Source organism: Haematobia irritans, chromosome 2 (genome assembly GCF_050003625.1).
Source record: "Haematobia irritans isolate KBUSLIRL chromosome 2, ASM5000362v1, whole genome shotgun sequence".
Taxonomy (NCBI): Eukaryota; Metazoa; Arthropoda; class Insecta; order Diptera; family Muscidae; genus Haematobia; species Haematobia irritans.
The window spans coordinates 108,452,639-108,478,013 of record NC_134398.1 but is presented as its reverse complement, the minus strand read 5'-3'; the positions used below and the strand labels follow the sequence as shown (position 1 = coordinate 108,478,013).

General features: G+C 35.7%; 2 protein-coding genes across 3 annotated transcripts in view; both read left to right on the top strand.

Annotated features, from left to right (window-relative positions):
* Positions 1-9,815, top strand: part of Frmd5 (FERM domain containing) — a 137,530-nt gene extending 127,715 nt beyond the window's left edge. For both annotated transcript variants that reach the window (XM_075295837.1, XM_075295838.1), the window contains exons 6-8: positions 8,533-8,621; positions 8,680-8,897; positions 9,141-9,815. In XM_075295837.1, coding sequence (XP_075151952.1) covers positions 8,533-8,621; positions 8,680-8,897; positions 9,141-9,787 — 954 coding nt within the window. In that variant the 3' untranslated portion in view covers positions 9,788-9,815. The remainder of the gene's footprint in view (positions 1-8,532; positions 8,622-8,679; positions 8,898-9,140) is intronic.
* Positions 1-25,375, top strand: part of LOC142226008 (putative ATP-dependent RNA helicase DDX43) — a 505,423-nt gene that overhangs the window by 303,856 nt on the left and 176,192 nt on the right. The window lies entirely within an intron of this gene.

The window sequence follows — 25,375 nt, the reverse complement described above, 5'->3', positions numbered from 1 at the left end:
GTTCAATAACGTCCATCCGAGCTTGCTATAAATAGCCTTCTGGTTACTCTGGAAAAAGAAAGGATAAAAGTGGTGGCATACGCAGATGATGTAGCTCTGGCAGTCAGGGGAAAATTCCCATCAACAGTTAGAGATATTATACAGAGAGCCCTCCGGATGACTGAGAAATGGGCGAAAGATAATGGTCTTGGGGTAAATCCTGCAAAGACAGAAATAGTCATGTACTGCAAAGATCACAAAACTCCCACGGTTAGGCCCATTTCCTTAGGGGGTATTGAAATTCCCTTTAGGGAGTGTGCAAAATACTTTGGCGTTATTTTGGACAGGAAGCTGAACTTTAAGCTTAATATTGAAGAAAGGGCGAGGAAAGCAACGGTAGCTTTATACTCGTGCAAAAAGGCAACAGGGAAAAATTGGGGACTAAAACCAAAAATTGTACATTGGCTATACACGGCAGTGGTTAGACCTATAATGCTATATGGTGTTGTAGTCTGGTGGCCGGCACTTCACCAGCCGACAAGTTTAGACAAAGTTCAGCGTATCTCAGGTGCATTCAGCAAGACAGGAACAACCTCCCCTAATGTCATACTGCATCTATTGCCTTTAGACATTTTGGCCAAACAGTCAGCTGCAACAACGGCTGTGCGGTTGCGCGAGCTATCGCTGTGGTCGGAAAAAAGTTACGGTCACAGTTCGGTCCTCAAAATAATGCCAGATGTACCTATCGTAGTGGATTACACTTTGGCGAGTCCACTTTTCGACAAAAAGTTTGAGACACTAATTCCCAACAGTGAGGCGTGGTGTACACGGACCCCGGGGAATAAAAGATATATAGATTTCTACACTGATTGCTCCAAATTGGATGGCCAAGTGGGTTTCGGAGTATATTCTAAAGATCTGGAACTTCGAATAGCGAAAAGATTACCTGATCACTGTAGTATTTTTCAGGCTGAAATATTAGCAATAAGAGAAGTGGTGAATTGGCTGAGAAGTAATGCTCCAAGCAATATTGGCATTAATAAAGGGTGATTCTTTTGAGGTTAGGATTTTCATGCATTAGTATTTGACAGATCACGTGGGATTTCAGACATGGTGTCAAAGAGAAAGATGCTCAGTATGCTTTGACATTTCATCATGAATAGACTTACTAACGAGCCACAACGTCGAATTTTCAGTGAATGGGCCCTAGAAAAGTTGGCAGAAAATCCGCTTTTTTATCGACAAATTTTGTTCAGCGATGAGGCTCATTTCTGGTTGAATGGCTACGTAAATAAGCAAAATTGCCGCATTTGGAGTGAAGAGCAACCAGAAGCCGTTCAAGAACTGCCCATGCATCCCGAAAAATGCACTGTTTGGTGTGGTTTGTACGCTGGTGGAATCATTGGACCGTATTTTTTCAAAGATGCTGTTGGACGCAACGTTACGGTGAATGGCGATCGCTATCGTTCGATGCTAACAAACTTTTTGTTGCCAAAAATGGAAGAACTGAACTTGGTTGACATGTGGTTTCAACAAGATGGCGCTACATGCCACACAGCTCGCGATTCTATGGCCATTTTGAGGGAAAACTTCGGAGAACAATTCATCTCAAGAAATGGACCGGTAAGTTGGCCACCAAGATCATGCGATTTGACGCCTTTAGACTATTTTTTGTGGGGCTACGTCAAGTCTAAAGTCTACAGAAATAAGCCAGCAACTATTCCAGCTTTGGAAGACAACATTTCCGAAGAAATTTGGGCTATTCCGGCCGAAATGCTCGAAAAAGTTGCCCAAAATTGGACTTTCCGAATGGACCACCTAAGACGCAGCCGCGGTCAACATTTAAATGAAATTATCTTCAAAAAGTAAATGTCATGGACCAATCTAACGTTTCAAATAAAGAACCGATGAGATTTTGCAAATTTTATGCGTTTTTTTTTTTTAAGTTATCAAGCTCTTAACAAATCACCCTTTATATACTCAGACAGTCAACCTGCAATAAAATCCTTGGACTCTGTGTTCCTCAACTCGAAAACGGCCATCGACTGCCGCAAATCTCTCAATGAGATGGCTGAGCAGCACAATATTCACCTAATATGGGTGCCTGGCCACAGGAACATACCGGGGAACTGCGAAGCAGATGAGCTAACAAGGCTAGGAACTACCCTACATATTCCAGGGGAACTAGAATCTGTTGGTGTGCCTCTGGCTACCTGCAAGCTCTTACTGCGTGAGAAGGCTGTCATGATGGCAAATGTTCGATGGGGAATTGTAAGGGTTGTAACGACACCAAGCAAATATGGCCCCATTTAAACTTAAACCGCACACTAGATATGCTAGTGTTCTCGAGACGCCAGATATCACTCATGATATCTGCTATAACGGGTCGCTGTCTGATAGGCGATTTTGCAAAAACTATTGGTGTGAAGTATAATGACTATTGTATGAGCTGTCATGATGCGGAAGAAAAGGAATCAATAAAGCACCTCTTGTGTGAGTGTCCTGCATTTTGTGTCAGGCGTAAGCAAATTTTAAGGGCATATAGCTTCAGATTACTAGCGGACCTGGAAAACGTTAACTTAAGCAGTTTGCTAATGTTTTTGGAACAATCTGGTTGGTTCAACAGAAGATAATCGAGAAGGTTCAACGGTTAAAACTAGAAGTGCCCATATGTAATAGGTACTTTTAGTTAATGTGGTATCACAATGGACTGAATAGTCTAAGTGAGCCTGAATCTTAATCGGGCTGCCACTTTAACCTAACCTAACCTAAGTTAAAATGAACTCATTGTGAAGCTAGTTGAACTTCGTATAGCGCCAAATACATTTTTATTTATTTTTTATGTATAATTATGTATAATACATTCCATATATTAGTTAACATTTTCCTATATTTATGTACCACTGTACTACAGAATGAAAAAATTTAACTGAATGGAATTCATATATGGAATGATGTTATTGATCTTTTTATACCCTCCACCATAGGATATATAAAGTATATATATTCTGGGACGTGGAGAAATTCTGAGTCGATCTTAGCATGTCCGTCCGTCCGGTGCCTTTTGGAGAAGCAAAATTCATCCGATCTGGTGGAAATTTGGTACGTGGTGGTAGTATATGTTTAACAACCATGCCAAAAGTGGTCCATATCAGTCCATAGTTATATATAGCCCCCATATAAACCGATCCCGAGATCTGGTTTTGGAGCCTCTTGGAGGAGCAAATTTCATCCGAGTCAGTTGAAATTTGATACATTGGGCTAGTATATGGCCGTTAACAAACATGCCTGATAAATCGATCCCCAATCACACAAAAATTGGTATATATCAAGTTCATAATTGTATATAGCCCCCATATAAAGGGTGATTCTTTTGAGGTTAGGATTTTCATGCATTAGTATTTGACAGATCACGTGGGATTTCAGACATGGTGTCAAAGAGAAAGATGCTCAGTATGCTTTGACATTTCATCATGAATAGACTTACGATCTGCCACAACGTCGAATTTTCAGTGAATGGGCCCTAGAAAAGTTGGCAGAAAATCCGCTTTTTTATCGACAAATTTTGTTCAGCGATGAGGCTCATTTCTGGTTGAATGGCTACGTAAATAAGCAAAATTGCCGCATTTGGAGTGAAGAGCAACCAGAAGCCGTTCAAGAACTGCCCATGCATCCCGAAAAATGCACTGTTTGGTGTGGTTTGTACGCTGGTGGAATCATTGGACCGTATTTTTTCAAAGATGCTGTTGGACGCAACGTTACGGTGAATGGCGATCGCTATCGTTCGATGCTAACAAACTTTTTGTTGCCAAAAATGGAAGAACTGAACTTGGTTGACATGTGGTTTCAACAAGATGGCGCTACATGCCACACAGCTCGCGATTCTATGGCCATTTTGAGGGAAAACTTCGGAGAACAATTCATCTCAAGAAATGGACCGGTAAGTTGGCCACCAAGATCATGCGATGTGACGCCTTTAGACTATTTTTTGTGGGGCTACGTCAAGTCTAAAGTCTACAGAAATAAGCCAGCAACTATTCCAGCTTTGGAAGACAACATTTCCGAAGAAATTCGGGCTATTCCGGCCGAAATGCTCGAAAAAGTTGCCCAAAATTGGACTTTCCGAATGGACCACCTAAGACGCAGCCGCGGTCAACATTTAAATGAAATTATCTTCAAAAAGTAAATGTCATGGACCAATCTAACGTTTCAAATAAAGAACCGATGAGATTTTGCAAATTTTATGCGTTTTTTTTTAAAAAAAAAGTTATCAAGCTCTTAACAAATCACCCTTTATAAGCGACCCCCATATTTCGTAATTCGTAAAGTCCATATCAATTCGTAATTATTTGTAGACTTACCTATACATACGTTTTTTGTCTAATATATACCACGTATGGACTAACTAACAATTTAGAAAGCGATGTTAAGAAGTTTTACGATACCATAACCCAAGTAATTCGATTGTGGATGACAGTGTTTCGTAGAAGTTTCTACGCAATCCATTGTGGAGGGTACATAAGATTCGGCCTGGTCGAACTTACGGCCGTATATATTTGTCAAACGTAACAAAAAGTTATAACCATGTTAGTATATGATGGTGGGTAAAGACAATGGAGTCACTCTAACCAAAGATAATCGCTTAAATTGGTAACACTTTTTGTCATTTACCCTGTACTGTGTTTGGAATCATATTTGTTTTAATCACATTAAATATTCGAATGAAAAATTATATCTATGGTTCCTTTAATTTCTAGAAATATTCGATTTCTAAGCCTAGAAATTGTTGGATGTTGAATAATTTCGCAAAAAACTCAAAAACCAGCTGATCAAATAAAATATCTCGCTTTACCACAGGAGCATGACGAGAAGTGTGCTGTTTTTGTTTAAATGACAACAAAAGAAACCTTGAAAGCTGAAAACAAACCCTAAGGAGGATATTTTTTATGGAATGCACCAACACACAAAACCCATTATAAAGTCATCTTCTTGCTATTGTTTTTGTTGTAGTGATTTTGTTTTTCTATTACATTTTGGCCTGTTGAACAACATCATAGTCAAGGCTGATCCAAGATTCACTAAAACTGTGGTATATAATGTGGTATCAAAGCATTCCATATCCACAACATGCCTCCATGCCAACGCCAGAAGTTCGTCTCTGCATTCAACTGAACTAGGATGAACGAAAAGACGAACAGAAAAACAAAAACAATTACAAGAAGCTAGTGGTATTGGAGCTATTCTCAAGGAGGATAATCTTATTTAATTAATTTTTCAGGAACATGGTGGGAGGGGTTTCCACCGAGCCTGGATTTAATATTTTGTCTTGCTGCTAAAGTTTGCCCCTTAAGCATACCGGCAGCAACTCGGAGACAGCCAACATACATCTTTGTCTTCATCATCATCATCATCAGAGTTTGGCTGGTGATGCTTGACCTCATATCATGTCGGCGCGCCAAATAATGCGAACAAAAATACCTGAGAGCCTGCGGATGACGATGACGTTGAATGTGTCATGTGAGAGTCCCTTAATTCAAAGCAAAAGAGCATGAGCCCATTCTCCAGTTAGGCATCCACACTTGGCAAGATTTGATGCTGCAAAACTGGCAAGATTGCAAGCAACTTCAATCTTATCTAGGAATTGTGTATTTCAAAGTCATTCGTGTGTGACAAATTGCACATACATGAAGTGCATGCATAGAGAGATATACCATATGGGAGGGCTGTCACATAGCCCTTATCTCCACCATGGAGCAGCCACCTCCCTCACATAATATTTGTGATGTTCGTTTTTTGATCTCCTTTTTTCGTATGCATAGAAACTCTAATAATGGAGAATTCGGCCTATCGGAGAAAAAATATTTATGAAGTGGGATACAAGTGGAGCAAAGATTATAATCAAGAATTTTGTGGATCCAACCAAAAACATTTTTAATTAAAATTTTTTTAAATGACTATGTAGTTGAGATGGGTTCTGTATACGGTTGCCACTCGTGCCAAAAATAATTTACCAAAATTTTACCAAAAATTTTCTACAATTTAAAATCTCTTATTCTGAGGAAAATTGTTCATTTCTACAAGATTTTTTGTCAAAATTTTAGAAAATTTTGTCAAAATTTTATTTCTATAGAAAAATTTGTCAAAATGTCTATAGAAGGTTAGGTTAGGTGGCAGCCCGATATTTTCAGATTCACTTAGACTATTCAGTCCATTGAGATATCACATTGGCGAACTTCTCTCTTATCACTGAGTACTGCCCGATTCCATGTTAAGCTCAATGACAAGGGACCTCCGTTTTATAGCCGAGTCCGAATGGCGTTCCACATTGCAGTGAAACCACTTAGAGAAGCTTTGAAACCCTCAGAAATGTCACCAGCATTACTGAGGTGGGATAATCCACCGCTGAAAAACTTTTTGGTGTTCGGTCGAAGCAGGAATCGAACCCACGAAATTGTGTATGTAAGGCGGGCATGTTAACCATTGCACCAAGGTGGCTCCCTTAGAGCTATAGGAAATGTTGTAAAAATTTTATTTCTATAGAAAATTTTGTCAAAATTTTATTTCTATAAAAAATGTTCTCAAAATTTTATTTCTTTACAAAATGTTGTCAAAATTTTATTTGTACAGAAAATTTTCTTAAAATTTATTTCTATTGATTATTTTGTCAAAATTTTTGTTCTACTTTGTACATTGTCAATATTTTTATTCTATGGAAAATTTTGCCAAATTGTATTTCTATAGAAAATTTTCTCGAAATTTTATTTTTATAGAACATTTTGTCAAAATTTTATTTCCGTAGAAAATGTTTGTCAAAATATTCTTTCTAAAGAGAATTTTGTCAAAATTTTTATTCTGTAGAAAATTTTCTAATTTTTTTTTCTATAGAAAATTTTGTCAAAACTTTATTTCTATAGAAATTTTAGCCAAAACATCTGGGGGTCCGTCTGTTGAAATCACGCTAACTTCCGAAAGAAACAAGCTATTGACTTGGAACTTGGCACAAGTAGTTTTTATTGATGTAGGTCGGATGGTATTACAAATGGACCATACCGGTCCACTTTTACGTATAGCCCCCATATAAACGGACCCCCATATTTGGCTTGCGGATCCTCTAAGAGAAGCAAATTTCATCCGATCCGGCTGAAATTTGGTACATGGTGTTAGTATATGGTCCCTAATAACCGTGCAAAAATTGGTCCACATCGGTCCATAATTATATATAGCCCCCATATAAACCGATCACCAGATTTGGCTTGCGGAGCCTCTAAGAGAAGCGAATCCGGCTGAAATTTGGGGCATGGTGTTAGCATATGATCTCTAACAACCATGCAAAAACTGCTCCATACTAACTTCATTATTGTATATAGCCCCATATAAGCGATCCCCATATTTCAATTCTGGCTCTCTACGTACCGCAAAAGCCCATACCGATTCGTAATTATTTGTAGACTTACCTATACATACCTTTTTTGTCTAATATATACCACGTATGGACTAACTCACAATTTAGAAAACGATGTTAAGAAATTTTAAGATACCTTGCCATCGGTAAGTATTGCCACAACGCAAGTAATTCGATTGTGGATGACAGTCTTTCGTAGAAGTTCCTACGCAATCCATGGTGGGGGTACATAAGATTCGGCCTGGCCGAACTTATACGTATATACTTGTTTTAAATATAAATTTATTTATTTATATAAGCAATTTTTCTTCTATAAAAGACATTTTTATTAATATATTGAATATTCCATTCGTTTTGTTTTGTTATTGTTGATTTTGTTCTTTAAGCATTGTTGTTTTTTTATTTCAGCTTAAAACCATACATTGACAAAACTACAAGTGTAGCTTAACCAACAGAGGAAAATATAAATTTATATTTATTAAGAATCAACAGCATCGACTATTTCCAATTTCCATGTAACATAGAGAAGCGATTTTTTTGATGGTGTATTAACTTTTATTTCGCAACCTACATAATTCCTTGTCTGGAATATATATAACATATTCCTTGTCTGGAACTTCAAGAGTATATATTTAGTTTTTGTGATTTAGTTGCTCGCAAATTAATAAATGTGATCTGTAAACAAAAAACATGTTATTCATAGCAACAAAACAGGAACTTTAAGAGTACATATTTATTTCTTGTGATTTAGTGGCTCAGAAATTTACTGCAAATGTTATCTAAACCAGCAAAAATTTTTCTGTGCTGAAATAGTAAACGTGATTAAGAAGTTTCACAAACGTTGCTACGGAAATACTATTTATATTATTTAATTAAACTAACAAACAAAATTTAAAATAAATTGTAATAATTTAAGAAATTCTAATTTTGAAGTATATGGTTGCAAACGTTTCAGAATTTTGCTATATTTTCTTATAAATACACTGGTTCACGAATTCGTTTTGTTTTTAAATTCTTGCTACTAGACCAACTTTGTGGACCAAAATCTACCAAATAGTAAAAAATCTACAATGTGTATCATAATCCACAATTTAATCCTTTCATCAATACACAGAACTCTTTTAATTACAAAAATTACGTTTCTTTTTCAGAAAAAACATACAATTGGCTTTAAATGTTCCTCGCATTCAACATGTCGGTATTTGTGGAGATGCGCACTTGAACAAATGCTATTTTTTACGTAAGTTACATATTAAATAATTTTATTTGATTACACATATGTTTAATGTTTAAAAAAGTCTCGCCAATAGCCAAAGTGCCGCTGTTGTTTCTGGTGGTGGATTTTTTTCGTGGGGTACTAAATTCAAATATACCGGCCGAACTGAGAGAGAAATTCTTACAGAAAGTATCACTGCTTTGCGGGAGAAAAAATTGAACAACTCAGCAACCGGCAAAAGAAAAGCTAGTAGTGTTCCCGCCACACCTTCTAGTCCCTCGGGAGATTTTGAACAAATACGTAATATTTTATATTTTGTAATTAGACCTTAAATGCCCCAGGTATCTTTAATGACACAACCAATCTAGATACTCTTTCATGCTTATAATGTTTTTAATTATACATACAATTTGGCTCTATGTGAAAACGAAAAGAAAACATTAATTGAACACCAAAAAATAATAATTATCTTCGTGATCTTGGGCACTTAAGGCTTAAAATACATATAGAATATAAGAAATTAAAAACTTATATATCTTTTAGGGTACAGCAGCTTACCAAGATCAACAATGTCAGAACCTTTGACATACTGCAATGCTACAACTGCGGATTGTTTCAATAATTTGGATTTATATCAAGAAGAAAACAATGGAGAATGTGAAAACCTGGTTATGAAATTAGATAATGCTGAAGGCTGCCCCGAAGATTGTACAGCAAGAGTATCTTGCAATCTGAACGGATCCAATTATTTGATACAATCATCCAGGAACAAGAACTTTTACTCGAATAATAAAGCATTCTATGATTCTCCTTCATCTACAAAATTTAAGAAATTCCATACTGAATCAGCTAGTGAAATATATAATATCTGTTCTCAGTCTCATAATCATAAACACTATCCAAGAACTAACACAAGTGGATCTTCCAAAACAAAAAATTACGATACCTGTGGTCATAATACTATGCCTAAAAGTGCCAAAGCATCTCGAAAATTTAAATTTATACATGCATTTATTCCATCGGTATTTTTCGTCGTTGTGTTAATGTCGGCATTTGCGATTTTCGTTATAGAATCAGAATCTAAAGTATTTAATACGATTCGAGAATTACCTGAAATGGTAATCTTGCGGTATCAATATTATTTACCTTTGAAAGAATTTATTTGCAATAAAATAGCATTTTTCATATAGAAATAAAAAATAACAGTGATAACAGTAATATTTAATATTAGGGCTGTTTTCTTTTTGCACTGGATAGAACTTTTGTATGGCAATCGTTGCACTGGTGTTCTATCCAGTGCAACTATCAGTGCAAGTCGCACCAGAGTCACCATTATATGCGAATTTTGTAGTTGTCAAAATATGAATTGGCAACTAACTAAAATACTGGGGAGGAACACATCTCAAGTGAATGTCACATACTGAAAAGAAGAAGAAACAAAAGCAAATGTAAAGGGTGATTTGTTAAGAGCTTGATAACTTTTTAAAAAAAAAAACGCATAAAATTTGCAAAATCTCATCGGTTCTTTATTTGAAACGTTAGATTGGTCCATGACATTTACTTTTTGAAGATAATTTCATTTAAATGTTGACCGCGGCTGCGTCTTAGGTGGTCCATTCGGAAAGTCCAATTTTGGGCAACTTTTTCGAGCATTTCGGCCGGAATAGCCCGAATTTCTTCGGAAATGTTGTCTTCCAAAGCTGGAATAGTTGCTGGCTTATTTCTGTAGACTTTAGACTTGACGTAGCCCCACAAAAAATAGTCTAAAGGCGTCAAATCGCATGATCTTGGTGGCCAACTTACCGGTCCATTTCTTGAGATGAATTGTTCTCCGAAGTTTTCCCTCAAAATGGCCATAGAATCGCGAGCTGTGTGGCATGTAGCGCCATCTTGTTGAAACCACATGTCAACCAAGTTCAGTTCTTCCATTTTTGGCAACAAAAAGTTTGTTAGCATCGAACGATAGCGATCGCCATTCACCGTAACGTTGCGTCCAACAGCATCTTTGAAAAAATACGGTCCAATGATTCCACCAGCGTACAAACCACACCAAACAGTGCATTTTTCGGGATGCATGGGCAGTTCTTGAACGGCTTCTCGTTGCTCTTCACTCCAAATGCGGCAATTTTGCTTATTTACGTAGCCATTCAACCAGAAATGAGCCTCATCGCTGAACAAAATTTGTCGATAAAAAAGCGGATTTTCTGCCAACTTTTCTAGGGCCCATTCACTGAAAATTCGACGTTGTGGCTCGTTAGTAAGTCTATTCATGATGAAATGTCAAAGCATACTGAGCATCTTTCTCTTTGACACCATGTCTGAAATCCCACGTGATCTGTCAAATACTAATGCATGAAAATCCTAACCTCAAAAGAATCACCCTTTAAATAAACAAAACAGAAGTATTTGTTTAAGTTTTGTTTCACTGCAACAAAAACAGGAATATGTATCGAATTATGTAGAAATATCTAGTGGCCCAACTTTAAATGTAGCGTCTCTAACAACTTCCAATAAAGGAACTCTCACGGAAGTGACGATTTCATTTGGACATTTCGTCAAAGGCCTTCTCTCACAATAATTATGGAGTTCGAAAAAATTTAACCGCGACTTAAATTTTTACAAAAACACCTTAAATGGCATGAGAATCAGTGAAATGTGTTTTATTTTCCTACAAATCAAAGTTTAAATTGCATGGCTCGGGTGGTGGAAGTTTAGTACGAAGGTCCAAAGAAAAGTCTTAATCCAAGAAATAAAAACAGTTCCTTCAATAATGGTGGGGGTAATATTATGGTCTGGGGGTCGTTTTTTGGACATGTTATGGCTCCGATTTATAGAGTATAGAGGGCACTATGCTTTTGGAAATCTTCAAAAACAGTTTGTCCCAAGTAATATTACCATAACAATCACGGGAAATACCGTCTACATGGATTATTCAGTGCGATCATGATCTCCAGCACTCGTATAGTGTGCTAAAACAACTTATTTCTAATGAAAAAGTGTGTGTACTTGTACTCTATGTTTCGAATTCAGGCCAATGTCGTTCCTATGTTTAATAAAAAAATAATGTATTATACCCTTCATTGTGGACCAAATTCATTGATACCATCTCAAGTTTGTTGCGAGCTATATAAAGGTTGATATTCCCATATGCATGAATTTGAATCTGCACCGATTTAGACAAAATTGTATACACTTCAACAAAATCTATGTACTTAATATGTGAATCTAACTATATAATTTTAGTCAAAAAAAAAAAATAATAGTAATAAGAAAATCTGAAGTCTGGCGGGGCAGACTATAATATACACAACTTTGTATTTAGATCCACATTTTGATAAAATCTCAATCCTTCAATTTTGTTGAGTGCTTTGTATAAAGGTTTATGTTGCTATTTACCTCACTCGATTTGGACAATGTATATTGTAATACTTTTATAAAGAGTGCGACGCAGGGTATACATTTTTAGGCAATTTCGCAAAATTGAATTTATAATCGGTCGAAAGATTTATATTAGAGGTTTTTTAAGAATCAGTGACCATCAGCACGAAATAACATTATATGAAAATTTACTATAGAAATACATTTTCAATAAATATGCTACATTTTGAGAAAATTTTCTATAGAAATAAAATTTTGACAAATTTTTCTATAAAAAAACAAGTAAGGAAAGTCTATAGTCGGACAGGGCCGACTATATTATACCCTGCACCACTTTGTGATCTACATTTTCGACACCATCTGAATTCCTTCAAATTTTTTGAGTGGTATATATAAAGATTTATGTTCCCTCCCATATACATGCATTTAAATCTGAACCGACAATATATTTAAGACCAAAATTCTATTGACTTAAAATTTATGTCGGCTAATGCCCTGGGGTGGAACACAATGTTAGTAAAAAACAAGTAAAGTCTAAAGTCGGGCTGGGCCGACTATATTATACCCTTCACCACTATGTATACCAACATTTGTGTTACCACCAGCGTTGCCGTTTTGGTCCGATCGGACCAAAATTGGTCCAAAAGATTTCTAATTTTTAAATTTGGTCCGATGGTCGGACCAAACGGAATTTGGCCCATTTTCATAAATTTGGTCAAATTTATAATTTTTCCTAGAATTTAAAATTTCTATCACAATAGTTTATGTGCAGTGACTAAAGATAAAAGGCTTAAAATATAGGCTAATACCGATTTCACACTGAAAAAAATATTGACGTGAGGCCAAAGATTTCATGTGCTTAAAATACGAATGCGAGTTTTGCTTGGCATAGAAGACGTATTTCTCTAAAATAAAAATTTTCCCTGGTCCAAACGACTATAAACTTTTCAATGAAGTCGGTTTGTCCTTATAGTTAAGTGACTCGACTTAAATTGGGTATCCTAACATGAAAGAAAATTTCGTTTTACTAAAGTCAAAATGGCCTTAATAATTCTGAAAAAAAAAAAATTCAAAATTAATGAAATCGTCTTTAATAACATATTGTTAACTTTTTGCATCTCGACTATAAAACTAAAAAGCGTTTAAAAATAGGAGATATTTTTTAAAACTTTATTTTAAAGTTGTTTTTTACTTGAAACATATAATAATTTTCAGTTGTAGTCGTGTCTGAATTTGGAAATTTAAGTAGTCGTTCAGACGTTTCCAATGGACTTTGATAGCACATGAAGAAAAACAAATTGATATATTCGAATTTGTTTCCTAGAATCAAGTACGCAAAACTCAAATTTAAAAGAGAATTGTGACGTAAATTTCTCGTCACTTCTATTCTCTGATTCTTTGGCTTGGAATCAATACCCCAATCAAAATCGTTGCTTTTTTTCAGTGTGGGAGTAGATACCATTTCAATTACAGAAAATCGAATATTTCGCGTTGATGTCAACCAAAATTGACTTTAAAATTCGACCTTTTCAAAAAGTCAATTTTTTCACATAAAAAAAAAATTGAAAAGTCGATGTTTTGATGTGAAGCGCTAAATTATATCAGTCCTTTCTGATTTACTTTACTTTTTTAATAAAATCACCATGTGCAACAATAAAATACTTTTAAAAGCATTTTTCTTCGAAGTTGGAAATTTGGTCCGCTGGAGGGAATTTTGGTCCAAAATAAAATTGGGTAGTGGCAACGCTGGTTACCACCTTAACTACTTCAAATTTGCTGGGAGCTATGCAAAGGTTTGCATTTCCAGATACAAATACTTATAATGAAGAGAATATTTGTACAAAAACACTAGAATTAAAATCGGCTATCACCATGGGATGAAACACAATGTTAGTAAAAAATATGGGAAATATGAAGCGAGAGAAATTTTAATGCAAGTGTACAAAAGGAAATTTATGATTTATCAGGCGATACATATGTATACCAAATATAGGAAAATTTTAGTAATATTTGCAATTTTTGCTACTCACCAGTGGCGATTTTAAAAGGATATTGGTAGATCTCGCCAAGATATGTGGTCAAGTGTGGGTTGTAAAATATTATTTGGTCAAGTCGAGCGACTTGGAGCCTTATTTAAAAATCTGTGGAAATTCTGGCACTACAGGATATGACTAAGATATGAGGAAATCATCACAGAGTTTTGTCTAAAGTGTGGGAATTTTGGTCATATTTGTAATAACTGGAAACACGAATATATGGGGGTTTTATCTAAATCTGAACCAAATCAGATCAAACTTTACACACTTAAATATCTAAAATATTAAAGATTTTAACCAAATTTAACACACGTAACGACACCTAAATCTGAATCGATTTCAATCAAATTTACCAAGCATTGCTAGAATGTTAATTCTACTCTCTGTGCAAAACTTCACGAAAATCGGTAGTAAACTTTGGCCTCTGTTGTCATATGAGTCTAAATCGGACGAAAGATATATATGGGTGCTATATCTAAATTTGAACCGATTTCAATCAAATTTTGCACTCGTGACTATATGGCGTTATGTTTGAGCAAAATTTCAACCAAATCAGGGTAAAACTCAGGCTGAATCCATATAAGTGCATATCGTACGAAAGATATATATGAAAGCTAAAGGGTGATTCTTTTGAGGTTAGGATTTTCATGCATTAGTATTTGACAGATCACGTGGGATTTCAGACATGGTGTCAAAGAGAAAGATGCTCAGTATGCTTTGACATTTCATCATGAATAGCCGAACGATCTGCCACAACGTCGAATTTTCAGTGAATGGGCCCTAGAAAAGTTGGCAGAAAATCCGCTTTTTTATCGACAAATTTTGTTCAGCGATGAGGCTCATTTCTGGTTGAATGGCTACGTAAATAAGCAAAATTGCCGCATTTGGAGTGAAGAGCAACCAGAAGCCGTTCAAGAACTGCCCATGCATCCCGAAAAATGCACTGTTTGGTGTGGTTTGTACGCTGGTGGAATCATTGGACCGTATTTTTTCAAAGATGCTGTTGGACGCAACGTTACGGTGAATGGCGATCGCTATCGTTCGATGCTAACAAACTTTTTGTTGCCAAAAATGGAAGAACTGAACTTGGTTGACATGTGGTTTCAACAAGATGGCGCTACATGCCACACAGCTCGCGATTCTATGGCCATTTTGAGGGAAAACTTCGGAGAACAATTCATCTCAAGAAATGGACCGGTAAGTTGGCCACCAAGATCATGCGATTTGACGCCTTTAGACTATTTTTTGTGGGGCTACGTCAAGTCTAAAGTCTACAGAAATAAGCCAGCAACTATTCCAGCTTTGGAAGACAACATTTCCGAAGAAATTCGGGCTATTCCGGCCGAAATGCTCGAAAAAGTTGCCCAAAATTGGACTTTCCGAATGGACCACCTAAGACGCAGCCGCGGTCAACATTTAAATGAAATTATCTTCAAAAAGTAAATGTCATGGACCAATCTAACGTTTCAAATAAAGAACCGATGAGATTTTGCAAATTTTATGCGTTTTTTTTTTTTTTAAAAAGTTATCAAGCTCTTAACAAATCACTCTTTATATCTAAATCTGAACCGATTTCAATAAAATTTGGCACATTTGACTATACTACCAATTGTACTCCTAGTGCAAAATTTCTACCAAATTTGGGTTAAAATCTGGCTTCTAGGGCCGTATAAGTGGACGAAAGATATATATATGGGAGCTATATCTAAATCTGAACCGATTTCTTCCAAAATCAATAGGGTTCTATTCTGACCCAAAACACATACTTGTGCCAAATTCGAAGTCGATTGGGCTTAAATTGCGACCTAGACTTTGATTACAAAAATGTGTTCACGGACAGACGGACTCAGGAGCCCACCCTAAGCATTTTTGCCAAAGACACCATGTGTCTACCTCGTCTCCTTCTGGGTGTTGCAAACATATGCACTAACTTATAATACCCTGTTCAACAGTGTGGCGAAGGGTATAAAAATTTTATAAGTTGTTCATTAGGCCGTGAAGTACAATAATATAAAAGCAGACATCTACTGCTGTTTTTAGCAGACTTTTTAATTCATTTCATTTGCTCAATTTTGTAATTTAAAGCCGTAAGGCCGATGCAAGATAAATTACAATAGAACTACTAATACAATACAAACATTCCATAAACAATATAATGATGGTAAATTAAGGTGAATAATAAAAATATTGACGAATAAAATTACAATACATTTTTTTTTGACTTAAAATTAAAAGTTAAATAATAAAAATATTGATAAAAAAAAAATATTGATTTAAAAAAAAAGTTATCAAGCTCTTAACAAATCACCCTTTATAAAGGGTGACATTTACTTTTTGAAGATAATTTCATTTAAATGTTGACCGCGGCTGCGTCTTAGGTGGTCCATTCGGAAAGTCCAATTTTGGGCAACTTTTCGAGCATTTCGGCCGGAATAGCCCGAATTTCTTCGGAAATGTTGTCTTCCAAAGCTGGAATAGTTGCTGGCTTATTTCTGTAGACTTTAGACTTGACGTAGCCCCACAAAAAATAGTCTAAAGGCGTCAAATCGCATGATCTTGGTGGCCAACTTACCGGTCCATTTCTTGAGATGAATTGTTCTCCGAAGTTTTCCATCAAAATGACCATAGAATCGCGAGCTGTGTGGCATGTAGTGCCATCTTGTTGAAACCACATGTCAACCAAGTTCAGTTCTTCCATTTTTGGCAACAAAAAGTTTGTTAGCATCGAACGATAGCGATCGCCATTCACCGTAACGTTGCGTCCAACAGCATCTTTGAAAAAATACGGTCCAATGATTCCACCAGCGTACAAACCACACCAAACAGTGCATTTTTCGGGATGCATGGGCAGTTCTTGAACGGCTTCTGGTTGCTCTTCACTCCAAATGCGGCAATTTTGCTTATTTACGTAGACATTCAACCAGAAATAAGCCTCATCGCTGAACAAAATTTGTCGATAAAAAAGCGGATTTTCTGCCAACTTTTCTAGGGCCCATTCACTGAAAATTCGACGTTGTGGCTCGTTAGTAAGTCTATTCATGATGAAATGTCAAAGCATACTGATCATCTTTCTCTTTGACACCATGTCTGAAATCCCACGTGATCTGTCAAATACTAATGCATGAAAATCCTAACTTCAAAAGAATCACCCTTTATAACAATCAGTATCAGCATTGAAACAGGTAAAAGATACTACTGGGACAGGAAAAAAAAACATAATTTTATCATTGGTTATTAGCAAAATGTTGAAGAAGGTTTTTCCGATATGTATAGCAGGAAACTTCGAAAGTTCTTAGAGGTGGGGGAAGAGCGTTAAATAGTCTCACTACTCTAACAACGAAAGACCCATTCATGAAGGCCTGAACCCTTGGGATTACTAGTTGGTTAGCTCGCACAGAGCGGCAAAACACAAAAGAATTAACGAAAAAAGTCGGAATACATACCTAACTACTCTATTAATTGCAAGGTGTATCCTCTCCAAATTCTTTCTGGAGGTACCCGAATAAATCTCAAGGCAATATAAAATATTTGGAATGATAAGGGCATGTGCTAAGCGTTCCCTAACATAACATGGCAGTACCAAATCTGTGTTGTACAATTGCCGCAAACCAACCGTAGTGCGTGAGACTACACGCAAACTTTTTCTATGAGTATACTGGAAGTCGAGTCTGAATTTGGAAAATAAAGTTGTTAACTCGTTTTAAAGGATTTTAATAGCATATGGAGAACAAAAGCTGAAAAAATGAAAACTTAAAATTCGCTTCCTAGAAAGAAGTACACAAAACCGAAATTAAAAAAAAAAAATGTGTCTGAAAAATATCCTTACTAGTATTCTCCGCTTCTTTGGCTCGGATTTAAAAAAAAGGAAAAAAAAGAAAGGGAAAAAGTAAATTTTTAAAGTAAAGACAAAATCTTTGTAACAGGACCTGACTTTTTTTGAGTGTATACTGCTTAATTTTCATAAATAAGGAAATTCGGTTGATCTCCCAAACCTATACCAATGATACCCTTGCTTATGTTTACTAATTCGCATGGGGTGGTTTAGGGTATGATATAGTCGGCCCCGCCCAATACCGATATGGACCAATTTTTGTATGGTTGTTAGAAACCACATACTAACACCACGTACCAAATTTCAACCGGATCGGATGAATTTTGCTATACGTAAAGTAATGCGATATGGCCCTTTTCCAATAAGATACGACCTATATCAATAACAACTTCTTGTGCCAAGTTTCAAGTCGATAGCTTGTTTCGAACGGAAGTTGGCGTGATTTCAACAGACGGACCGACCATCATCGGGTCGTATTTTTTCCAAAATGAGGCCGGTCAGGCAGTTACTGTGAATGGTGTTCGCTATCGTAAGATGATAACGAACTTTGTATGGCCCGAATTTGCCCCACAGCTAACGAAACAATGGCTCTTTTGCGCAACAAATTTAATGTCCTTGTTATCTCACGTAATGGCAATGTCAATTGACCGCCAAGATCATGTGATTTGACACCGTTGGACTTTTTTCTTTGTGGTTATTTGAAAGAAAAGGTGTACGTCGATAAGCCAGCAACAATTCAATAGCTAAAGGACGAGATAATTCGGCACATTAACGGCATAGAACCTCAATTATGTCCCAGCGTCATCGAAAATTTGGACCATCGGATGGAGGTGTGCCACCGAGGTCGAGTTGGCCTATAGTTTGTTCCATACATAATTGAGTAATACGAATATATCATAATAAAATAAAATTACAATAATGTCCTAAATAGTTTGTGTTTTATTCAAAATCAACATCGGCCCTTGAAAATTTAACCACCCTATTCTTTATGGGGTCTTAGAGCAATTTTTCGATCTGTTACAAACGGAATGACAAACTTAAAAAACCACCATCTTATGGTGGAGGGTATAAAAATAGCATTTGGAATAGTATATTATAATAAAATTGCCTTTTTCATCATTATTTAGAAAATATTCACCAAGACAGTATGATTTTGGTTTGGATTTTGCGGTAAAATTTAAAATGTTCATGAATTTTTTAGATATTTACGCTTCATTTGTGTATAATTTTTCTATTCTTTAGTTAACCCTCTAATGCCCAATCCCTTCCTTTACCTATAAAATTTTCTTGTTTAGTTTTCTTGCTTTTGTGTCGTTAACATTAAATATTTATTCAGATGGCCAAAAAATTGGGGCATTAGAGGTAGTGGTGAATGGTATAAACATGGGAAACATTTAAATCTGAAGCAATTTTAAGGAAACTTCGCAAAAGTTTATTTATGATTTATCGCTCGATATATATGTATTATAAGTTTAGGAAAATTAGAGTCATTTTTACAGCTTTTCGATTAAGCAGTGGCGATTTTACAAGGAAAATGTTGGTTGGTATTTTGACAATTTTTCTTGAAATCAGAAATGGATATGGGAGCTACACCTAAATCTGAACCGACTTCAACCAAATTTGGCACGCATAGCAACAATGCTAATTCTACTCCCTGTGCAAAATTTCAACTAAATCGGAGTTAAAAATTGGCCTCTGTGGTCATATGAATGTAAATCGGGCGAAAGCTATATATGGAGATATATCTAAATATGAACCGATTTAAATAAAAATTTGGCACGCGTAGTTACAATGCTAATTCTACTCCCTGTGCAAAGCTATATATGGGAGTTATATCTAAATCTGAACCGATTTCAACCAAATTTGGCTCGCATAGCTACAATGCTAATTCTACTCCCTGTGCAAAATTTCAATTAAATCGTGGCAAAAAATTGGCCTCTGTGGTCATAAAGGGTGATTTGTTAAGAGCTTGATAACTTTTTTTTAAAAAAAACGCATAAAATTTGCAAAATCTCATCGGTTCTTTATTTGAAACGTTAGATTGGTCCATGACATTTACTTTTTGAAGATAATTTCATTTAAATGTTGACCGCGGCTGCGTCTTAGGTGGTCCATTCGGAAAGTCCAATTTTGGGCAACTTTTTCGAGCATTTCGGCCGGAATAGCCCGAATTTCTTCGGAAATGTTGTCTTCCAAAGCTGGAATAGTTGCTGGCTTATTTCTGTAGACTTTAGACTTGACGTAGCCCCACAAAAAATAGTCTAAAGGCGTCAAATCGCATGATCTTGGTGGCCAACTTACCGGTCCATTTCTTGAGATGAATTGTTCTCCGAAGTTTTCCCTCAAAATGGCCATAGAATCGCGAGCTGTGTGGCATGTAGCGCCATCTTGTTGAAACCACATGTCAACCAAGTTCAGTTCTTCCATTTTTGGCAACAAAAAGTTTGTTAGCATCGAACGATAGCGATCGCCATTCACCGTAACGTTGCGTCCAACAGCATCTTTGAAAAAATACGGTCCAATGATTCCACCAGCGTACAAACCACACCAAACAGTGCATTTTTCGGGATGCATGGGCAGTTCTTGAACGGCTTCTGGTTGCTCTTCACTCCAAATGCGGCAATTTTGCTTATTTACGTAGCCATTCAACCAGAAATGAGCCTCATCGCTGAACAAAATTTGTCGATAAAAAAGCGGATTTTCTGCCAACTTTTCTAGGGCCCATTCACTGAAAATTCGACGTTGTGGCTCGTTAGTAAGTCTATTCATGATGAAATGTCAAAGCATACTGAACATCTTTCTCTTTGACACCATGTCTGAAATCCCACGTGATCTGTCAAATACTAATGCATGAAAATCCTAACCTCAAAAGAATCACCCTTTACAAACATAATCCAAAAATGAATAAAGTTAAGTTAATTTGCTGAAGAGATAATATTTCCGATAACTAAAATAAACCTAATTTTTTTAATGGTTACATTTTCTTAATACATTTTAAAATAATAAAAACTTTTGTCTTACACTTTTCGACATTTTTTATTTTCACGGCGAAAGCTTAGGGAAACCTTGAAAATAAAAAATGTAAAAACAAGTGTAATGAAACTTAGTTTTTATTGATGGAACCATGAACGCCTAAATGTTTTTTAACATATTTAAAAATTTTGAAAGAAAATCTTCACTCCAGCGCCTCTAAAATGGGATTTCGTGATAAAGACTCCTTGTTCCAACAAGCAAACACCTCAAACACACGGCGTGGGATGTGAAAATATGGCTCCTTCACAACACTAAATATCTCAAAACGAAACCACAAAGCCCAGGTAGCAACCCCATTGAAAACTAGGATCTCATTTGGAACCGTGGATCGGACAAAACCAAATTTCTTGGACAGCCCTTAAAAAAAGTGTTACAAGAAGAATGGGGCAAAATCTCTCAAGAAACGTGTCGATGCCAAGACGACTGGAAGCCATTTGCGCTAACAAAGGGTACTATTCCAAATACTAAGTGGACCAAAATAATGTCTAATACAATGTGATTACTGATACGACGAATACTTTTGTGAGCTTTTTTTTGTAGTTTTTTGATTTAATGATTAAAAATAATACAATAAATTTAATTTCACGATTTTTGTTTACGTTTTGCTGTTATGTATATCCATGGAAACATTTTAATAAAACTTTTTCATATAAATGTTAAGCGGTTTGCGATTTCAAGATATAAAAAAGAATATTTTTGTGAGTCACTGTATATGTTTTGTTTTTGTTTTTTGTATGACTTGTTTATGGTTTTGCTGTTATGTATATCCATGGAAACATTTTAATAAAACTTTTTCATATAAATGTTAAGCGGTTTGCGATTTCAAGATATAAAAAAGAATATTTTTGTGAGTCACTGTATATGTTTTGTTTTTGTTTTTTGTATGACTTGTTTATGGTCTAAAACAGCAAGAAATCCCTTTCTCAACTAAATATACAAATAAACTTGCGATATTTGTTTGTGGCTGGTGGTGGTGATGTTTTTCTCTGCCTACAATTATTGGTATTTCGTTCCAAAGAAAAACTTATAAACCAAGGTGGCTATTAAACCCAAGACAAAAGGCATCAGCCATGACTTCATTACGATTCCTCGTTATTTTGCTCAGTATTCCATTTGGGTTCGGATTTTTCTGGAACATTTGTACGCTCTTCAGCAACTAGTTAACCGATTTTGTATTGTTGCATCATTTCACGGGCATATGAACTGTGACCAACTTCTTCGAAATTTTCTGTAGCATCTTTACCAGCTTGTTCGATCAAGACTTCTTCACCACCAGGATGCTCATTGAGAAAAGGGGTCACGTCATACACGTTGTTGTGGATTATGAACCAATTCTTTTCTTTTGTAATATTTTTGGCAACTTCGGCGTGGGTAAATTATTTTACATTTTGCGATGACATGGTGTTTAATTAAATAATTTGTGGTATTATGTTGAATTATATTTCCTGTATATTCTCTCCCTCTTTTGATGACTGGCCGAAGTCTGTAATTCTACGTTAACTAGGCTTTTGTGATTTTGATGCAATTGGCATATCCATTTCTATACCACACATGCTTGTGGTATTAGCCACTTGTAAATCCACCACTTGAGCAAATTCCCATATTTCCACGCGTTTGGTTGATAAACATGACGCACTGAATCTGTTTCCACGCACGTAGCTGTTGCCAGCAGTCATTTGTTTTTGAAAGGCAAGCAACAATTCCTTTAAAATTAATAATCACTCTTTCGTTTTTGGTACACATTTCTATAAATTGATTGTTAAATGTATACCCCCTATTTTTATTTGTAAACAATAACTTTGATTTTGACATTTGACGACCAAGTGTTGCCAATCAAAATCGAAAATTGAACTGGTTAGACGTTTTGCGTTTTCTTTTTGCACTGGTTATCAGTGCAATAAGAAAACAGACCTATTGTCAAATCGTACTCAAAATAAAATCTAAGTAAAATTTCACTTGGTTTAAACTCTAGATAATTATAATAAGGCATCATCGCTGCTTATTATATGCATCATATTTATAAGTCCAGCCTTTACAACATATTAAGTGGAACTTTTTGACGGGAAAATGCCGCTGTTTTGTAAAACCAACTTGCGTGAGATCAGCTCTAAAAGTACTATGCCAGATTACATGCAAGCTGGGCCGTCTTCAGCCTTTTAGATGCCATGGGCATATTTGTATAATGGGGCCCCTATGACTTTGACAGAACACTATTTTTTATAATAAAAAAAATAGATAAACAAGGTTTTTTTATTGATACTCGCATTAAGCGAATATATAAATGTAATATATGCCACAAACGTAACTCCTTAGAATTCACAGGTTAGTGATTAAAAATCTTTGTAAGAATTTAATTATATTAGAATTCAAGAAATTTGTAAAAAATACGAAAAATTAGGAGCAAAGGTAGAATTCAAAATTTTAAATAATAATCGATCGATGATTGATGGTACATTAAATCGACAATAAACTCGATTAGAATACACGACAGACACGACAGAGACTGACATCAGGGTCGCCGCTTATTTATGTCGTTTAAAGAGAACCCCTTCTAGATGTGAGACAGGCAAAATCGTTAGGTTTGGTTAAAGTTGTAGCCCGATTATGTTTCAGAGGCTCACTTAGACTATTCAGTCCCTTGTGAAAAGGCAAAATCATTAATCACTTCTTCAAATTCTATGCTTTTTAGCACACCACATCCCAGCAAAAAATTGGAAGTACTTCTAAGGGCACACTTTAAAAGCACTTCCAAAAAATGTCCTCCAAAGATGTTCTTTGTATTAACTACTCAGGAAGTTCTTTTAATTCAATTTTTTATAACTCGTTTTTTCATATTTTCAATTAATTAACTTTTTAATTAACTTTTTTTGTTTCAAATAGTTAAAAATAGAGTAAGGATTAATAATGGTGCAATGGTTAGCAAACCCGTCTTGCATACGCAAGGTCGTGGGTTCGATTCCTGCTTCGACCGAACACCAAAAAGTTTTACAGCGGTGGATTATCCCATCTCAGTAATGCTGGTGACATTTCTGAGGGATCGCTAAAATTTTAATAACTTTCTTTTAAAAGGTTTAAACAAACACCAATATATGTTGTAAAACCCCAAAATATTCCATACCTTTATATTCCTTTGTTGCATACCTGCTAATAAGATGCATCAGTCCACACCACCGCTGATCATGCCAACTGAAGCATGCCAAACAAATCCAAAACATTCCTACAACAACAAAAACACATGATTTCATTGAAAACAACACTTCCCTTTCCTCCACACTATGACAGCTCATACTATACTTCGCATCAATAGTTTTGCAAATTCACCTATCAGGCAGCGACCCGTTATAGCAGATATCAGGAGACGTCTTGAGAACACTAGCATATATAGTGTGCGGTTCAAGTTTAAATAGGGCCCCGGTATGTTTCTATGGGTCGACATTAGCAATTATTTCTCAAGTGTTATCCGCAAATGTATCGCTACTCAATAATTTCTCAAACATTTTTCGATGTGAGTCAAATTAAAAATTAACATCGTTGTATGAATGATATCCCACTTCAAATTGAAAGTCAAAGCCAAAATTCTATGAATTTTGTATATTTTATCAATTTTCGTCAAAATAAAATATATAATAATACAGGACACTACCTAGTACAATGCAATACCAATTGAATAATAATAATCTTATAATAAATAAATCTTAAACATATCAACTAATATTTGTAAACACTTTTGCATAGATAATTCGATTTCCTTCCTATTGGTGTCATAAAACAAAATTAGAATGTGCTGGACAGCGTGTTAGAATAGATTTCCAGCAGAAGGAATTCACAAAATAATCATTTTAAATTGGGAATAGGATGTAAATTAAGCTTACGATGTGATGCATATTTTCATCCAGAAATTGTTGATTTTAACAATTTGTTGTTTTTAACAATTTTAATTGGTTGCACTTTGAGATGTTTCTGGAAATTTCGTTCGTAATTGATAATTATTTCCGAATTGATTGAATCAATTAATATAAAGGGTGGTTAAATTTCAAGGGCCGATGTTGATTTTGAATAAAACACAAACTATTTAGGAAATTATTTTAATTTTATTTTATTATGATATATTGGTATTACTCAATTATGTATGGAACAAAATATCGGCAAAATGGGCGCCGCGACCTCGGTGGTACACCTTCATCCGATGGTCAAAATTTTCGATGACGCTGAGGCATAATGGAGGTTCTATTCCGTTAATGTGCCGAATTATGTCCTCCTTTAGCTCTTGAATTGTTGCTGGCTTATCGACGTACACCTTTTCATTCAAATAACCCCAAAGAAAAAAATTCCAACGGTGTCAAATCACATGATTTTGGTGGCCAATTGACATCGCCATTTATGCAAAAGAGCCATTGTTTCGTTGGATGTGTGGCAAGTGGCAAGTGGTACCGTCCTGCTGAAACCACATATCGTCCATATCTTCCAATTCGGGCCATAAAAAGTTCGTTATCATCTCA